General features: G+C 47.7%; 1 protein-coding gene across 1 annotated transcript in view; it reads right to left on the bottom strand.

Moving 5' to 3' along the window:
- The window catches only part of LOC148142973 (uncharacterized), a 96,269-nt gene that overhangs the window by 9,507 nt on the left and 68,047 nt on the right, over positions 1 to 18,715 (bottom strand). Inside the window, exon 3 of the mRNA XM_087973917.1 lies at positions 13,196 to 13,994. Coding sequence (XP_087830043.1) covers positions 13,196 to 13,994 — 799 coding nt within the window. The remainder of the gene's footprint in view (positions 1 to 13,195; positions 13,995 to 18,715) is intronic.

Consider the following 18,715-nt stretch of genomic DNA (forward strand, 5'->3'; position numbering starts at 1 on the left):
ATGGGATAGAGGAAAATTTGGCCAATTGGATAGAAAACTGGCTAACCGGTCGAAGTCAGAGAGTGGTGGTAGATGGCAAATATTCAGCCTGGAGCCCAGTTACAAGTGGAGTTCCGCAGGGATCAGTTCTGGGTCCTCTGCTGTTTGTAATTTTTATTAATGACTTGGATGAGGGAGTCGAAGGGTGGGTCAGTAAATTTGCAGATGATACGAAGATTGGTGGAGTTGTGGATAGTGAGGAGGGCTGTTGTCGGCTGCAAAGAGACTTGGATATGATGCAGAACTGGGCTGAGGAGTGGCAGATGGAGTTCAACCCTGCCAAGTGTGAGGTTGTCCATTTTGGAAAAACAAATAAGAATGCGGAATACAGGGTTAACGGTAGGGTTCTTAGTGGAGGTGGAGGAACAGAGGGATCTTGGGATCTATGTTCATAGATCTTTGAAAGTTGCCACTAAGGTGGATAGAGCTTGTAAGAAGGCCTATGGTGTATTAGCGTTCATTAGCAGAGGGACTGAATTCAAGAGTCGTGAAGTGATGTTGCAACTGTACAGGACTTTTGTTAGGCCACATTTGGAGTACTGTATGCAGTTCTGGTCGCCTCACTTTAGGAAAGATGTGGAAGCTTTGGAGAGGGTGCAGAGAAGATTTACCAGGATATTGCCTGGAATGGAGAATAGGTCATACGAGGATAGGTTGAGAGTGCTAGGCCTTTTCTCGTTGGAACGGCGAAGGAAGACTTGATAGAGGTTTATAAGATGATCAGAGGAATAGATAGATTAGACAGTCAGAAACTTTTTCCCCGGGTGCAACAGAGTGTTACAAGGGGACATAAATTTAAGGTGAAGGGTGGAAGGTATAGGGGAGATGTCAGGGGTGGGTTCTTTACCCAGAGAGTGGTGGGGCCATGGAATGCGCTGCCTGTGGGAGTGGCAGAGTCAGAATCTTTGGTCATCTTTAAGCGGCAATTGGATAGGTACATGGATGGGTGCTTAAGCTAGGACAAATGTTTGGCACAACATCATGGGCCGAAGGGCCTGTTCTGTGCTGTATTGTTCTATGTTCTAAATGCCAATCGGAGGAAAAAAAAAGTTGAACCACAATTTGGTCCCCCCTGTGGCTCGACATTGTATTCCTTTTGCATTTTGGCTGGCTGCTCAACTTTTGTATATCTTTTCCCTCGGTTAGGGGAGTCACAAACTGGAGGGCATAGGTTTAGGTTGAGTGGGGGAAGATGAGGGACCAAAGGATGAGAAAAAACGTGAGACATTTAATTTATCTCAAGAAATGCCAGAACTAGAGGACATTAGTTTTGGGTGATTGGGGAAAGGTTTAAATGGGACCTAAGGGACCTAACTTGTTTCACGCAGAGGATGGCAAATGTATTGAATGAGCTGCCGGAGTGGAGGCTGGTACAATTACAACTTTTAAAAGGCATCTGGATGGGTGTACGAATAGGAAGGTTTAAAGGGTTTGGGCCAAGTGTTGGCAAATAGGAGTAGATTAATTTAGGATATTTGGTCGGCACAGACCAAACTGTTTCATTCCATGCTCCATGACTCTATTTCTTCATAGTCTGAACCAATTTGACAATATTAGAATGGGCAACTCACCCCTTACAGCCTGTCCTCAACTGTGGCCAGACTGCACATGTTTCAACGCAAGTTTCAGAAAGATGCCTGCAGCTTTTTTAAAAATAGAATTGAACATGCTTTAATGTTGTTTCTGAGTAGCTATGCTCAATGTTAAAGATCAGCCATTTCTTGTGCACCCCCATCTCCCAGGTAGAGTCATCACCATCTGTCTCTCTCTTCTGAGAAGGGCTTGATACAGCGATCAAAGAGAGATGGAGGCATGAGAAATAATAGGTGGTGGGGAAAGAGAATGGTTGGGGGGGGGGGGGGAGGAGCTGAGGGTGGGTGTCAAGAGAGAGAAAATGGACAGGGGGACAGAAAGAGAATGGACAGAGGACAGTGACACTATAAATCCCACCTTTCCCAGGACCACAGTAATCATTTCTCAATATACAAATGGCTAAAGCAGTAGAATCACATAATCCCTGCAGGCGATTCAGCCCATTAACCTCACACTGACCTTCCAAACAGCATCGCACCAGACCAACCCACTTACCATATGCAGTTCCCCATGGCTTACGCACCCGAAAATGCATATCCCTGGACACCTCAGCACAGCCGATCCACCCTAAACTGCAGATCTTTGGACTGTGGGAGGAAACCGGAGCACCTGGAGGAAACCCACGCAAACACAAGGGGGACAATGTGCCAAAGTCGCCTGAGGCTGGAATCAAACCCAGCACTGAGGCAGCAGTACTAACCACTGAGCCACCATGCCACCCAGAGCTTTGATGTTCTGCTTTGTCTTCATAGCTTCTGACTTCTCATGCGCCCTCAGCAGAAGCTCTCCCCTCCTGAGATTTGTGGACCACACCCACTACAGCCTCCCTTTCCCACTTATCCTGTCCTGAGCACGTCGGTTCCTGAACCTGGTGCCAGACACTGATGCCATCTGGCCTCCTGCTGCTAACTGCAGAGAAAGATGTCAATATTCTGCCCCTTACCCCCAGCGCCCCCCTCCCACCACTCAGCCAGTTAGCTCTTGCCCACTGCCCAATCTCAGATCCCCGTTACCTGTGTGATTCACACTCTCACCCTTCTGACCCTGTCCAATGACCTAATCAGAAGGCTCTGTCCAGAGGGGAATGACCATCTTCTGGAATAAAGTGTCTGGTTATCTTTCCCCGTGACATGTCTGCAGCCTGGCTTCCAACTCCATCTCTCTGAGCCAAAGGTCTTCCAGCGTGTGTTTACCCTGAATCACAGCCTCCAGAACCTCCCACCTTCTGCAAAGTGAAAGACAAGTCTCACCCTGCCCTCTCCAATGTGTGTGCATGTCGATTAGATTTGATTCCCTACAGTATGGAAACTGGCCCTTTGGCCCAAAATGTCCACACTGACCCTTGAAAGAGTAACCCACCCAGACCCATTCCCCTCCCTATATTTACCCCTGACTAATGCACCCAACACTGTGGAATTTAGCATGGCCACTTCACCTGACCTGCACATCTTTTGGATTGTGGGAGGAAACTGGAGCACCCGGAGGAAACCCATGCAAGCATTGGGGAGAATGTGCCAACTCCACATAGACAGTTGCCCAAGGTGGGAATCGAACCCGGGTCCCTGGTGCTGCGAGGCAGCACTGCTAACCACTGAGCCACCATGCCACCCAGTAACTGATTAATTGTTTCTACTAGCCAAGTAGAGGCCGATAGCCAGGTTTGGAAGCCATGAGGACGGTCTCAACCGGGACCTTCACTACACTTAACACTGTCTCTCACTCCCACACATACACACCCAGTCACGCAGACCCTCTCTCACACACATACACCTCCCACACTCAAATCCATGCACACACCTTCTCACAGGCTTATACTCCATTGCATCGACACACTTTATCAAGCATGCACATGCAAACACACACACTGTCTCTCTCATGCGCGCGCGCACACACACACACACAAACCTATGCAGTGAATTTGCATTTGCAGATACATTGTGCTATTTGAGCAAAACACAATCTGCAGGCAGTCAATCTATGTAATATTTTATAAATTCCTACTTTGGAAATAGAACATGTGTGATACAGGACTGGGATACAGACAGACTTGAACCTCACACCTTTCTTGCATTGTCTGAGCTGAGATGTCACCTAATTTTATAAAATCTTAAGTCATCGGGAGAATGTGACTTAAAAGTAGTTCTGGGATATACATGTTAATGAACCGAAACCTGCAACCCATTCTAAAAGATGAAAGACTGAACTGCAACTGGACTGGTTCAGGAAATCTTATCAACTGCGTGACACTGTAATGTTTGGCGATAAATTCTATGTCTTATGATCCTGCTCAACAGCTACCCGATGAAGGAGCAGCGGTTCGAAAGCTAGCGATTCCAAATAAATCTGTTGGGACTATAACCTGGAGTTGTGTAGATTTTAATTTTATCCACCTCAGTCCAACACCAGCAACTCCACATCATTTCTAATTAACACAGCCCACACCTCCTGGTGCTGCCAATAAACTTTACAATGCCGATAAAACGACACAGTACCTGCACTCCTGAAATATTTGCAATTTCCAACGATACTAGCTACTCATTCACTGCTCCATCTGATACGCGACATTGGAAACTTAGTGCACGAGGCTGAAAGAAATCAACAGGTTTAAAACAAAAATCATTTGAAGCTCAAAGCCTTCAATGAGAGTCTGAGCCTGGCGGTAAGTTCAGGTAACCCTTTATTGTGACACAACTTTGTTACAGCTTCAGATTCCCCCCAGCAAAAAGGCATAGAAAAAGTAGTTTTTTATTTAAAAACAGCTCAAAGTCAAAGCGCACACACTCCCTTTCTTAACCTGTAGGAAGTATTGCCTCATTCAGCAATTTCAACATATACTCTATATCCAAGTAGGTTTCTCCCTGTTCATTTGCTGGGGAGAGGGAGGGTCCCAGTGGGGAAGAGAACGGAGTGGGGGAGGAGGGGGTGGAGTGGGGGAGGAGGGGGTGGAGTGGGGGAGGAGGGGGTGGAGTGGGGGAGGAGGGGGTGGAGTGGGGGAGGAGAGGGTGGAGTGGGGGAGGAGAGGGTGGAGTGGGGGAGGAGAGGGTGGAGTGGGGGAGGAGAGGGTGGAGTGGGGGAGGAGAGGGTGGAGTGGGGGAGGAGAGGGTGGAGTGGGGGAGGAGAGGGTGGGGGGGGGGAAGGCAGTGTAGAGTCAACCATAGATTAGTTTGTGAATATTTTCAGCGTGGACTAGTTGGACTGAATGATCTGTTTTTGTGCTGTATGACTCTGTAATTGTTCTGTACTTGTTTTAAAACATTTTCTCGCTTTCCCCCATAAACATCCACTTCATTGTTGCTCAAAACTCAGATGAACTCAGCCTTGAATATATTCAATGACCCCTAACTGCAGGAAGACATCCACAATTCTGAACACAATTCCTTTTGTTAATATACCACTTGTTTTGCTGATTGCTTGCTGCACCTGTCTAACAACTGGCAGTGACTGGTGTAGAAAGACACTGAGCCCCCTTTCTCTCTCCACATATCATTCCCTATTCCCTTTTGCCTGAAACATAGACTGTTCTGCCCCTCAGATGCTGTCTGACCCGCTGTGCTTTTTCAGCGCCACACTTACTGACTCTAATCACCAGTACCTGCAGATCTCACTTTCTCCACACCTCAGTATATCACCATTTAAATAATACACTTCCTTTCTGCTCTTTTTCACAACTTCACATTGTTGTACTCTTTCTCACATGTTTTCCAATTGGGGAGACTGAGCATAAACTTGGGAACGGTTTGCTGAGCGTCGCAGGCAGGTCCACAGAGGTTGAATGGACCTCCCAGTCACTACCCACTTTAATTCCCCTTCCCACTCCCTTTCTGAAAAGACTATCTTAGGCCTTATCCATTGCCACAATGAACCAAACAGCAAATTGGAGGAACGACACCTCATCTTCCGCCTGGGCAGCCTCTCACCCAGAGGACTCAACATTGAGTTCTCCAGTCTCAAATAACCTCACTTCCCATTCCCCACCCCCCGACTCCCTTCTCAGACCCTCCCCCTCATTTCCACTCCTCCCTGTCACTAACCAGATTTATTCCTCCCATTCACCAACCAGATCAGACCCTTCACCTGCCCCCACTTCACCACCCTGCTCCCAGGACACCCTTTATCTGCACCTATCCCCTATCCTGAAGAAGGGTTACACCTGAAACGTCGACTTCTCCACCTCCTGATGTAACCTGGCTTGTTCTGTTCTTCCAGCCTCCTGCCTGTCTATTTTGCCAATTGTGACACAGACGTGGAGCAACGTTTCCAGAGTCTGTCCCCACCCCGATTCACTACCTTTCCTTTCAGTTGCTGCAAGTCAAAAACTGAACCCCAGAATGAAAAAAAGAAATGGAAAAGGTGGTGAGAGAAGAGAGTGCCGTACTCACAAATGTTGGACAGAGGAAGGAGATTGCAGTCTGGGGTGAAGCTCAATCTTCATTCAGAGAAACAGGAGCAGCAGCAGCTTCAGAAGCTCATGGTCCAACTTCCGCATTCAGACAATGGGGTGGCTCTGATTGGCAGGAGGACAAGACTCCTTCCAGTCCTCCATATTGGTCAATCAAAAGAAGATCGCGCCCCTTTTTTGTGCGGACAGCGATGAGCATGCCCAGTGTTTTGCTGACACCCGGCGAGCATGCGCATAGCGTTGCTGACACCGGCAAACATGCGCTGTATGCTCTATCGGGATGGTGTTACTGACAGATTTTAAATGTCCAAATGCCAATAGAAAATAAAGGGTTGGTCCACAATATTTTTTCCCGGTGTTTAAACATTTCATTGCTTTTGCATTTTGTCTCGCTGCTCCACCTTTGTATGTCTTTTCCCCTTGTTGAGAGAGTCTCCCCGTGAGCTGACTGTGGGCAGCGCTTTAACCAGTTACACAGACTGAAGAAACATTACACTATTAGCAGGAGGGAGTAACAGTACACGTTTCCTGAGTGTGATCACACTTTCAATTGTTTATCGGAAACACAGAGCCAAAAAGTCACCAGAACTGCGGAGAAGTTGTGGAAATGTGGGGACTGAGGGAAGGGATTCCATTCCCTGTGGGCACTGGAGATTCATCAGCTCAGTCGCAGTACGGAGAGGCCCTTCTTCAAAAAATTATTACAACATTATTTCCCATTGACAAAAACACATTCAGACGTACAGATTTTATTTCAATTAGTCTGATGTCAGACAGGAACATGATAACTTGCAAAGAACTTTACGAAAACTTTCAACAACGGACGCCCAGAAGACTTTTAAAGAAAAATAAATCTTTGATAATAGCTTTGAACATTTTCCTCATTACATATGTTAACTTAAATGGTCTGCAGTTTCCTGTTCTCGGCCTCCCTTTTGGAAGAAAGGATTTTCCAATCTAAAGAAACCATGCCTGAAACTAATGAGGTTTGGAAAAATAAAACCTTTACATAAACCATTTCATTCGCTAATTTCTCTTTAAGAGTCCAGGATGAATTCCTTCAAATACCCGGCACTTATCAGCTCGTAGTTCCAACAGTGTACTCAGTACTAGTTCCTTGGTGATTGTAATTTTCTTCAGTTCCTCCCTCCCTTTCAATTCCTGATTTACAGCTAGTTCTGGGGTGTTACTTGTATCCTCTCTAGTGAAGTCAGATTCAAACTCTTTTCAATTCATGTGCCATCTCTTTATCCTCCGTTACTGAATCCCCAGACTCATTTTCTGCAGAACCAACACTTATTTTATTAACTTTTTTTTAAGAAAAGCTGACAAAAAACTTTCCAACCTGTTTTTATAATTTTTTTAGCTAACTTTTGTGCTACTGCCTGCATTATTTCTGATATTTTGCCACAGATCTCAACTCCAGCATCAACTTGTCTGCGTATTCTATTGAACTGACCTTGATTAAGTGTTGCAAAACACACAAGGGCAAATCTTTCCTCTCCAGAAAGTCTTAGTACTTAACACGATAAAATTCACTTTGAAATATTGTTCATCCAAATTTTACCAAGCACATACTACAGATTCAACATCCCAGAATGACACCCAGTTTTGTTACGATCTTTAATTCTGAAGAGACATTTGAATACCCAGTGATTAACTGGAAGAACTCTTCATTAAGTTTTCACATTTTTAAACAAATAAAAATTACCAATTAACTGGAGTAACTTAGCAGAATGGGATGTATGGCCTTAAATTGTAAATCTAGTTCCCTTTACATCCCTGCAAGAGTTCCCACAAATCTTTACAAGAGTCTTAATAGTTCATTCACTTTCTGGGAATAGTCCAAGGGATGCAACATCTCTCTAGGATTCACTTGAATCCTTCTCAGGAATACAAGTATTCCTGGTAATTGTATGTGGGAAAAGATCTGCCACCCTGGCAACCCACAATAGCCCCACAAAAGCAAAATTGATCAAAACACCCAGAATGCCTCAGCAGGGACCAAGCAGGCTGGCAAGCGAAACTAGACAGCACTTGCAGACAAGGGAATACCTGTACACTTCAAGCACCCACTAACAATGACAGAGTACCACAGCTATCCCAAAGCCCTGAGGGCAGTTTCACAACCCAGCAATACCAAAGCCACACAAAGAACAGGTCAGACAGAGAGGCACCAGCAAGAGCATTGCTCCCAGGACAGGACAATGGAAGCACCTCACCGCTTCAGAGGAGACATTAGCACCTACCTGCGAAGAGGAATGGAAGCTCCTGATTCATCGATACTGTCAGAATGTTGCTTTGTGTAGAGAATTAGGACATTCCTCTGATAACTGTTTTCCGATTAGCATCATTGTAACTAGATTACTCCATTTCCAGCAACAACATTTCACTGCCACCCAGAGAATTGGCTATGAGGTTGCTTTACTATCCAAAGCCATCCTGTGCCCACAACGTGCCCCTGCCCTGAACCCCACCACCCTGCTCCCACTCACTCTGACCACCATTACGGATGACCACGACTGTTTAGCCCTTGTCCAGCAGGTCGTCGCCCCGTGCCCTGACCTCTCTAAAACACCTCTAGACAACTCTGACCTCATACTCTATACAGATGGCTCATCCTTCAGGCCTTCAGACCACTGCACACTGGCAGGATATGCCCTCTGCACTTCTTTCACAGTTCTCGAGTCAGCTGCACTGCCAAATGGCACATCTGCACAAGCTGCAGAGCTGTTTGTACTTACTAGGGCTTGTGTCATTGCTAAAGGACACACAGCAAACATTTATTCTGACTCCAGATATGCCTTCGGAGTCATCCACAATTTTGGCACATTCTGGAAACAGAGAGGCTTCATCACGTCAGCAGGGAGGCCACTACAACATGCTACGCTGATTTCTAATATCCTGGAAGCAGCAATTATCAAATGCCGCGCCCATACCTCAGCCACTGACCCGGTCACCCTCAGGAATGCCTCAGCTGACACAGCAGCCCGGAAGTTGCACTGCACCCCACCATCTTCATCCTGCAGGCCCCCAGAATAGCACAGGCCCCAGTATTGCCTGACCCCATGGAGGCTGTGCAAGCTACTCAAGAAACTGCTCCACAGCAGGAAAAGGACAGTTGGGCCTGTATTGGGGCCACACAATCTCCTTCCCTCAACCTGCTAATATACCCTGATGGCCACATCATTTGCCCAAGTGCCCACCTACACACACTGGCCCTCGCAGCCCACAGCATTGGCCATACAGGCAAGAGGGGCATGATACACACTGTAACGCCGTCCCGGTATGCACCAGGATTCACTGCCGCTGCCCAAGTCCTGCTGTCACAGTGCCTCATCTGCCTGCTGAACAATGCAGGGAAGCCAGTTGCCAAGTACCTGCCAGTTCCTGAGGGGCCTTTCAGCCTCTTACAGATTGACTTCACACACATGCCCCAAAAACAGGGTTACAAGTACACCCAGGTCATCAACGACATGTTCTCCAAATGGGTGGAAACATTTCCCACAAGAAAGGATGATGCATGTATGGTAGTAAAATGCCTCCTAAAGGATGTCATCCCCAGATTTAGAGTTCCAAGCAGCTTAGAGACGGAGAGGGGGACTCACTCATGGCTTGGCTTGTGACCAGCATTAGCGAGGCACGAGGGATACCACGGCGACACCCCATCCCCAACCAACCCCAGTCGTCAGGCATGGTCGAGCGGATGAATGGCATCCTGAAGACCACACTGACTAAAACCACCCAGAAAACAGGACTGACCTTGCCATTTGCCCTCTATGCTACACATGCGCAGCCAAACTGAACAGCTGTGCTCACCCCTTTTCAAGTACTTATGGGGCAGCCTATGCCCACTGCCACCAGACCCCTGACACTCACCACAGACACAGCCCTGCTTCTGACGCAAGAGGCCCCACCAGGGTATGTCCAGGCCCTTAGCAGGAGCATTAGCGCTCACACAACCAGGTCAGGGCTGCATTGCCCACACCCCAATCATTGTGCATTCATCTGTTCTGACCTGGGGACTATGTCATGATAAAATCACTAGGAAAAGATTCTCTCTCCCCTCGGTGGAAAGGTCTGTACCGGATCCTGATGACAACCCGGACTGCTGTGAAACCGGAAGGATGGCCCGAATGGACACATACCACCCGCTGCAAGAGGGGTCCATAACCTCTGAACAGGAACCACACAGAGGAAGTCACCACTCCGAACACAGAGGATGAATCCAGCTGCTCGCGGCAGCCATCACCATCTGATCTGTCTGACCATCACACTGTGGCTTTCTGGTGAACAGGGCCAAGGGGCAGCACATTTAATAACCCACTGTGATTTGCAGGCCAACACCTTCCTCAAAATGGCCCATGGGTATGCCCAGCGATTTAATCAGACCCGCTGCTGGGTCTGCACTAGGTCCCTGTCCACTCTCACGGGGGGCATTTCCTTAGCCTCAATCCCCTTAAACATCTCTGACATGGCGGAATGGTGCTTGGAACCTGACAGGTCCCCTGAAGTTACCACACTCAAAATACCACCAGCAATGACCAAATATGGGGGCAACAGTCCAGCCCGCTGGAGGTCTGCGGGTTACCACCTGGAAAAATATAAAGGGTGGTTTTACCCGGCCTACAACCTCTCCCATGAGCCCTCAGCCCTGACCATTGCCGACACTAACACACACGGGCCACCTGCAGGATCCATCTGTTTGAAACACACACTGCCATCTGGATGGGAGGCTGGCTGAAGCGGGTGCACTGACTACCTACTCCTAACTCCCGCAGCACGCAGATCCGCTGCAGAAGGCAGCATTTTAAACTGACAGTCCTCAACAAGATCACCCAGAATACCACCTTTCTCACCAGCTGGACAGGGACCCAGACACTGCATCTCCAGACCGACAATGGCACCTATTTTATCTGTGGCCACAAAGCCTACCCCTGGCTGCTGTTGTCCTGGACTGGGAGCTACAATATTGGATATGCAGTACCATTTATTTATCACTCCCAGTCCCCTCCCTGCTTCTACAGTTACAGGTAGAAGCCCACAAAACTCGCTGTCACAGTACAGGAGATGGCAAACTTCACAGCAGATGCATTCACCCAGCTGAATGTGGAGGCTGTTGCCATCTGTACTGTGACTCTGCAGAACAGGATGGCCCTGGACTACCTACTCACTGTGAAAGAGGGCACGCGCAGAGCCTGACTGCAGGGACTGATAGCCCTCATCGCTATCATGCCAGGCTTAGAGTGCTAGCCATGGCTATCCGACTGTGCTGTTCACACCTATGTACAATTTTGTTACCCTCTGTCCCCCTTACCACTCACCTAGCACAGATCCACTGGGAGAACATCCCTGTCCCGAAAATAGCCTCTCCTGGACCAGACTCGGACACTGAGAGCTATCTGTCTGATACCGAGACCCCCACCCGACAATCCCCCTGGCTCCGGCTACATTGCCCCTTCTCGTCCCTCCCCAAAGCAAAACAAAAAGAAAAGCGGGGGGAAGTTGTGGAAAAAGATCTGCCACTCTGCCAACCCACAATAGGCCCACAAAAGCAAAATTGGCCAAACTATACCTAAAACACCCAGAATGCCCATGCAGGCTCACAAACCAAACCTGACAGCACACACGGACAAAGGAATGCACTTCAACCTCACTAACAATGACAGAGAACCAGGTATCTCAAGCCCCAAGGACAGTTTCACAACCCAACAATACCAAAGCCACACAAAGAGCAGGTCAGACAGAGAGGCACCAGCAAGGACTTGCTTCCGGAACAAGAAATGGAAGCACCTCACCACTTCAGAGGAGAAGTTAACACCTACCTGTGAAGAGGAATGGAACCATCGATAGTCAGGATGTTACACTGTGTGAAGGAACAGGACATTCATCTGATAACTGTTTTCCAATTAGCATCCTTGTAACTAGATTACTCCATTTCCAGATACATTGTATATTCCCCATTTCTTAATCAGCCTTATTGTACAGCATTATTATAAAAACTGGTCTCATCCTCAGCTCTTAGAAGAGAAATTCGGATCTACCTGTACAGACTGTCAGTTCTGTGTCAGCCGAGTCAGTTTCTCTTCCAGTGACATTGCTTGTAATAAAGTTTTTGTCAATTTCACTTTGAACTGTGCTTTGTGATCTCTAACTTATTGGGCAAATTTCTCCGACATGCTATAACAGGACAACCAGAACTGTACTCAGTACTCTGAAAGTGGTCTTACCAACATGATGTCCCAACTCCTATACACAACGCTGTGAACAATGAAGGCAAGTGTACTGAACGCCTCTTAACCACCCTGTCTACCAATGATGCAACTTTCATAGAACAATGTACCTGAAACCCACCATGTCTCTGTTCTACAACGCAACCCAGGGCCCTATCATTAACTATACAAATCCTGCCCTTCCTTGTTTTAGCAAAATGAAACCCCTCGCTTTTATCCATACCTCTCTCATACACACGCTCTCTCTGAGACACTCACACCCTCTCACAGGCTTCTCCTCCATCACACTCACGCTTCAAGCATGCACACACGCAAACAGACACACGCGCTCTCATGCATACACACTCTCTCATGCATGCACAGGTCTATGGGGTGAATTTGCATTAGATTAGATTAGATTACTTACAGTTGGCCCTTCGGCCCAACAAGTCCACACCGCCCCGCCGAAGCGCAACCCACCCATACCCCTACATTTACCCCTTACCTAACACTACGGGCAATTTAGCATGTCCCTTTGTAATTGGATCCTTGGTACAGCCTTAACCCGGAGGAAGTATTGCCTCACTCAGCAATTTCAACCCAGACCCTGCATCCAAGTAAGTTTCTCCCTGTTCATTTCTGCAGGTGGGGGAGTCAACCACACTGCTCTAGGTCTGGAGTCACATGTAGGCCACCCGGGTAAAGGATGCAGCTGGGACAACTGAGTGAATCCTTTCCTGCAACGGCAGTTTCCTTTCGTAAAAAGGGCATGAGTGAATCAGACGGGGGATCTCACGCCCCCGCCCCCAAAAATGGTTTCAGCGTTAGATTCCGAACTCCAGATTTCTGACCGAATTCCAATTCCGCCATCTGCCACAACGGGATTCAAACACAAGGGTCCAGTCGATAATGGGACTCTGCCATTGCTCCTTCAATCCCCCTGCCATGGCATGTGAACTCGCTGGTGCTTCTGCAGGTGGGAAGAGCGGGTGAATCCCTTCCCACACTGAGAGCAGGTGAATGGCCACTCCCCAGTGTGGACCCGCTGGTGGGCCAGCAGGGTGGAGGCCTGTGTGAAGCCCTTCCCACACTCAGGGCAGCTGAAGGGTCTCTCCCCAGTGTGGACCCGCTGGTGCTTCAGTCTGTCGGAGGAATTGCTGAAGGCTTTCCCGCACTCGGACCAGGTGAAGGGCCTCTCCCTGGTGTGGACCCGCCGATGGGTCAGCAAGGTGAAGGCATGGGTAAAGCCCTTCCCGCATTTGGGGCAGCTGAAGGGCCTCTCCCCCGTGTGGACCCGCTGGTGCTTCAGTCTGTCGGAGGAATTGCTGAAGGCCTTTCCGCACTCGAGGCAGCTGAAGGGCCTCTCCCCCGTGTGGACCCGCTGGTGCCTCAGCAGGGCGGAGGAATTGCTAAATACCTTCCCACACTCAGGGCAGCTGAAGGGCCTCTCTCCCGTGTGGCCCCGCTGATGCCTCAGCAGGGCTGAGGAATTGCTAAAGGCCTTCCTGCACTCGGTGCAAAGAAACGGCCTCTCCCTGGTGTGGACCTGCCGGTGGGTCAGCAGACTGGAGGCCTGGGTAAAGCCCTTCCTGCATTTGGGGCAGCTGAAGGGCCTTTCCACCGTGTGGACCCGTTGGTGCTTCAGCAGGTCAGAGGAATTGCTGAAGGCCTTACCGCACTCTGTGCAGGGGAACGGCCTCTCCCCGGTGTGAGTGCGCCGATGATTCTCCAGGGCAGACGGGAAATGGAAACTTTTCCCACAGTCACCACACTTACATGGTTTCTCTCCGCAGCGGGATCGCTCAGGTTTTTCCATGGCCAAAACTACGGACAAAAATGTGTTGAGCCCCTCCCTGCCGTGAATTCCTCTTTACAGCCTGTATAACTATTTCTGGCTCCACACTCAGTGCACTGCAACAGTACGGTCTCTCATCCAGTCCCACTGATTCTGAAAACATACAGAAACAGGAACCAAAAAGCTTTGCTCCTTCTCACAGAATCACAGTTGAAAATTGTTGCGTTCCCAATGGATTGAGTGACTGTCAGACATTGACATCAAAGTGAGGACTGCAGACGCTCGACACTCAGTGTCGAAAAGTGCGGCGCTGGAAAAGCGCAGCAGGTCAGGCAGCATCCAAGGAGCAGGAGAGTCGATGTTTCAAGCATAAGCCCTTCATCTGTTGATTTTGAAACTTCCAAATTCAGATCTTCAAATAATCTGTAAAAAGAGATTACAAAAATCATCACTGTCAGTGCAGGGTAGAAATTCAGCACAAGCAACTCTACTTTCTGCAGAACGTTCTTTTCTTTTGTTACTCCACAAAATTGAAAGCACCATCCCACTCTCTCTCTCTCTCCCCCTCTGTTCTCACTCCGTGCTAATTCTCCTGAAGGTGCTGATTCAGGATCTTACAGGGGCAGAAAAGCAAAAATGTCAAGACTGACATCTCTCTGAATTTTGGATAACTCCACCTGAAAGTTAATATCTTTCCCAACACTGGAATACTGCTGAGACTGAACAGGTCTGATTTTGGGAAACAAATACTGTGTCAATTCAGGGTGAACCTGCAATGCAGCTTCTTTACGAACAATGAGGCACGAAATGGTTAACATCCCCAGGAAGGGGAGAAAAGGAGACATCAAGGTATTGACACCGACACCAGAGAGAAAGTTAACATGCCGATCAGGTATCCAGAAATAATCTAGGCCCGTTTGCCAGCACTTGGCCCATTTTCCTTTAACACCTTCCTATTCATATACCCATCCAGATACCTTTTTAGCTTAGATTAGATTAGATTAGATTAGATTAGATTAGATTAGATTAGATTACAGTGTAGAAACAGGCCCTTCGGCCCAACAAGTCCACACCGACCCGCCGAAGCGAAACCCACCCATACCCCTACATTTACCCCTTACCTAACACTACGGGCAATTTAAATGTTGTGATTGCACCAGCCTCCACCACTTCCTCTGGCAGCTCATTCCTTACACACACCGCCTTCTGAATGAAAAAGTTGCCCCTTACGTCCCTTTTAAACCTTCCCTTCCCCACCCCACCTGCCCACCCTGAACCTATTACCCTTACATTCTGGAGTATCCCATCTCAAGGAAAAGACCTTGACTATTTACCCCATCCATGCCTCTCATGATTTTATCAACTTCAGCCTCCAGCACGCAAGGGGAAACAGCCTCAGTCTGCTTCACCTCTCCCTATCACTCAAACCCCCCAATCCTGGCAACATCCTTGTAAATCTTTTCTGAACCCTTTCAAGTTTCACAACATCCTTCTGATAGGAGGGAGACCAGAACTGCACACAACATTCCAATAGTGGCTATGGTTCTGCTGAACAATGGCAATTTAATTCCAAAATATTAATTTCTTCATGAGAAGGGAATAATTGGCAATGTAGCTGTAAGAGGCCTCTTGCGGAAGAGTGAAGAACTGAGTGAGAGAACTTTCCATTAAAATGAGAGGAACAGAGGTGATTCTGAGACTGGGGACTTAAATCTAAAGCAAGGAAATTACAGTCACAAACAGGCCACAACAAATGAAGGAACATTATTGAAAGAAATGACAAACATTTAAAGAGCACCTGGAGGAACTGCAACAGTTGTCCATTCCTGTCTGAAAAAATAAAACACAGAAGGTGGCACAGCCACGGCTAACAAGGGACATGATGGATAGGACTAGATCCAAAGGAGTGGCGTACAAATTGGCTCAAAATAAAGTAGCAGATCTGAAGACTGGGAGCAGTTCAGGTTTCAACAAAAGGATTGGTCAAAAGGGGAAAATGGGGAATGTGAAGAGGAAGAAAATTAGAGAAAACAATAACAACTAGAACAGGCAAAGTTCTCATGTGGAACAAAGAGATGGCAGACCAATTAACCACATATGTTGCTTCTATCATAAAACACAGGTAACATCCCATGCTCGGGTTGAGGGATTTGAGCTATCGGGAGAAGTTAAACATGCTGGCGGTTTTCCGTGGAGAGTCGGACACTGAGGGATGACCTTATAAAGGTTTATAAAATGATAAGGTGCACGGATAGAATAAATAGACAAAGTCTTCTCCCTGGGGTGGGGTGGTTGATAACTCTAGAACATAGGTTTAGGGTGAGAGGGGAAAGATTTAAATGAGATGTAAGCGGCAACTTTTTCATGCAGAGAGTGGTAAGTGTATGGAATGAACTGCTGGAGGAAGTGGAGGAGGCTAGTGCAATTGCAACATTTAAAAGGCATCTGGATGGGTATATGAATAGGAAGGGTTCGGAGGGATATGGGCTGGGTGCTGGCTCAAGTTCTCCCTCCTCCTGCATTGAATTCAAATCCATCTTCATCATGTCTTTCCTCCACTCTTGGCGTTCTCTTTTCTCCTGTCTACAAACTGAAAATAACATCAACACATCAATGCTCTCCTGGTCACTGCGATCTTGGAAGTACCCAGTTTCGGTTCCAGCTCCACAAATGATCAGATTCATTCACCTTTTTCACAGTCCGCCTTCGTGTCATTCGAGATCTCTCTCTCTCTCTCCCACTCCCTTTTCCTGTTTTAAGGCCACACAAACCAAGCTCAGGGCCAGGTCTCTCAGAGTGAAATGAGGAAATTCTAGTTGAATGACACCAACTGTCACTTCTCTCCCGGAAATGACAGCTGATGGTGCCCTCACCAAGATGGCCGCCCGCACTCCCCGCCCCAAGGCAACATGCGCCTTATCCTTACAAAGATGGCGCCCTGTTACCCGGGCAACACGAGAGCTCCTTCGGTGGTGAAGTCGGCCTGGGGAGGTTTTCTTCACGGCCTCAGGCCTCCCCCTCGGAGTTTATAAACTCCCCAGTCTCCCTCCTCCCGCGGTTCCCAATCCTACCCTGTCTCACTGTCTCCTCTCCCCGGGATGTTTCTGAAACCTGGTCCTGTTCTGAAGGAGGATCACCGGACCCGAAACGCGCTGCCGGACCTGCTCAGCTTTTCCAGCGGTTTCTGTTCTTGTTCCTTCAGCCGCCGGCGCCATTCCTCTCCCGCACTCAGTAACTTTACCTCACCGCACGCATGCGCACTGCCAGGGGCCCATAGAGAGGTTTCTCGATCGCATGGGATCGTGGGAATTGAAGGCGCCATTAATGTCATGAAATCCAGTATCCCATATGCCTTCTTAACTGTCCTATTCACGTGTTAATGAAGTTAATGAAGAAGGGCTCATGCCCGAAACGTCGATTCTCCTGCTCCTTGGATGCTGCCTGACCTGCTGCGCTTTTCCAGCAACACATTTTCAGCTCTGATCTCCAGCATCTGCAGTCCTCACTTTCTCCTCCTTCATGAAGTACACGTCAGGGGTAAATCATTCATCGATTTTAGATTTATACATTGAGTGGAACACTACAGGTGTTTAACTCTAAACTCTAGTTCCAATTCAGTGTCAGTATAATCGCTTTTTATCTGCTCTAAAATAAGCACCGAATCAATGCACTCCATCTGATCATTCTTAACGTTGATTTTCTTTAGTTTGCAGATTCCAACACCCTGTTTAAATAATTTATTAAAATCTACTTCTGGTACATGGGCGTCACTGGCTGGCCAGCATTTGGTTCTCCTTGAGAATGTGGTGGTGAGCTGCCTTCTTGAACTATTGCAGTACACATCTTGTACGGTGACCCACAACGTCTTGAGGGAAGAAATTCCAGGATTTGGACCAGTGACACTGAAGGAACATCTCCAAGTGAAGATGGTGAGTGGCTTGGAGGGGTACTTGCAAGAGGTTGTGTTCCCATGTATCTGTTTCCTGGTCCTTCTAGATGGAAGTAGCTGTTAGTTTGAAAGGCAATTTGTAAGGTGCTTTGGTAAATTTTTGCAGTGCATCTTGTAGATACTACACACTACTGCTTCTGAACAGTGGATATGGTACCAATCAAGCAGGCAACATTGACCTGGATGGTATGAAGCGTTTCAAATACAGTTGAAGCTGCAACCCCATCCAAGCTAGTGGGGAGTATTCCATTACACTGCTGACTTGTGGCTTGTGGAAGTTGGAACAGGTTTTGGAGAGTCAGGAGGTGAGTTACTCACTACAGTATTTCTGGCCTCTGACCTGCTCTTGTAGCCACTGTGTATGTATAGTTCATCTAGTTGAGTTTCTGTTCAATGGTTAACCCCAAGGATGTTGATCGAGGGGTATTTAGTGACAGTAACATTGTTGATATCACAGGTCAGTGGTCAGATTATCTCTTTTGGGGATGAATCATTCTGTGACATTTGCATGGCATTCATGTTACTTGCCACTCATCAGCCCATTGGATATGGTTAAGATCTTGAAGCATTTCAAGCAGAGTTTTATTTAGAGAAATGAGAGGTGTTGCATTTTGCAGCTGTATAAGACATTGTTTCGGCCACTTTTGGAATACTGTGTTCAGTTCTGGTCTCCCTGCTATAGCAAAGAGGTTGTGAAACTTTGGAAGTGGTTGGAGAAGATTTACAAA

This window comes from Chiloscyllium plagiosum, unplaced genomic scaffold (assembly GCF_037043375.1).
Source record: "Chiloscyllium plagiosum isolate Xiang-an unplaced genomic scaffold, Cpla_swu_hap1 HiC_scaffold_27, whole genome shotgun sequence".
Taxonomy (NCBI): Eukaryota; Metazoa; Chordata; class Chondrichthyes; order Orectolobiformes; family Hemiscylliidae; genus Chiloscyllium; species Chiloscyllium plagiosum.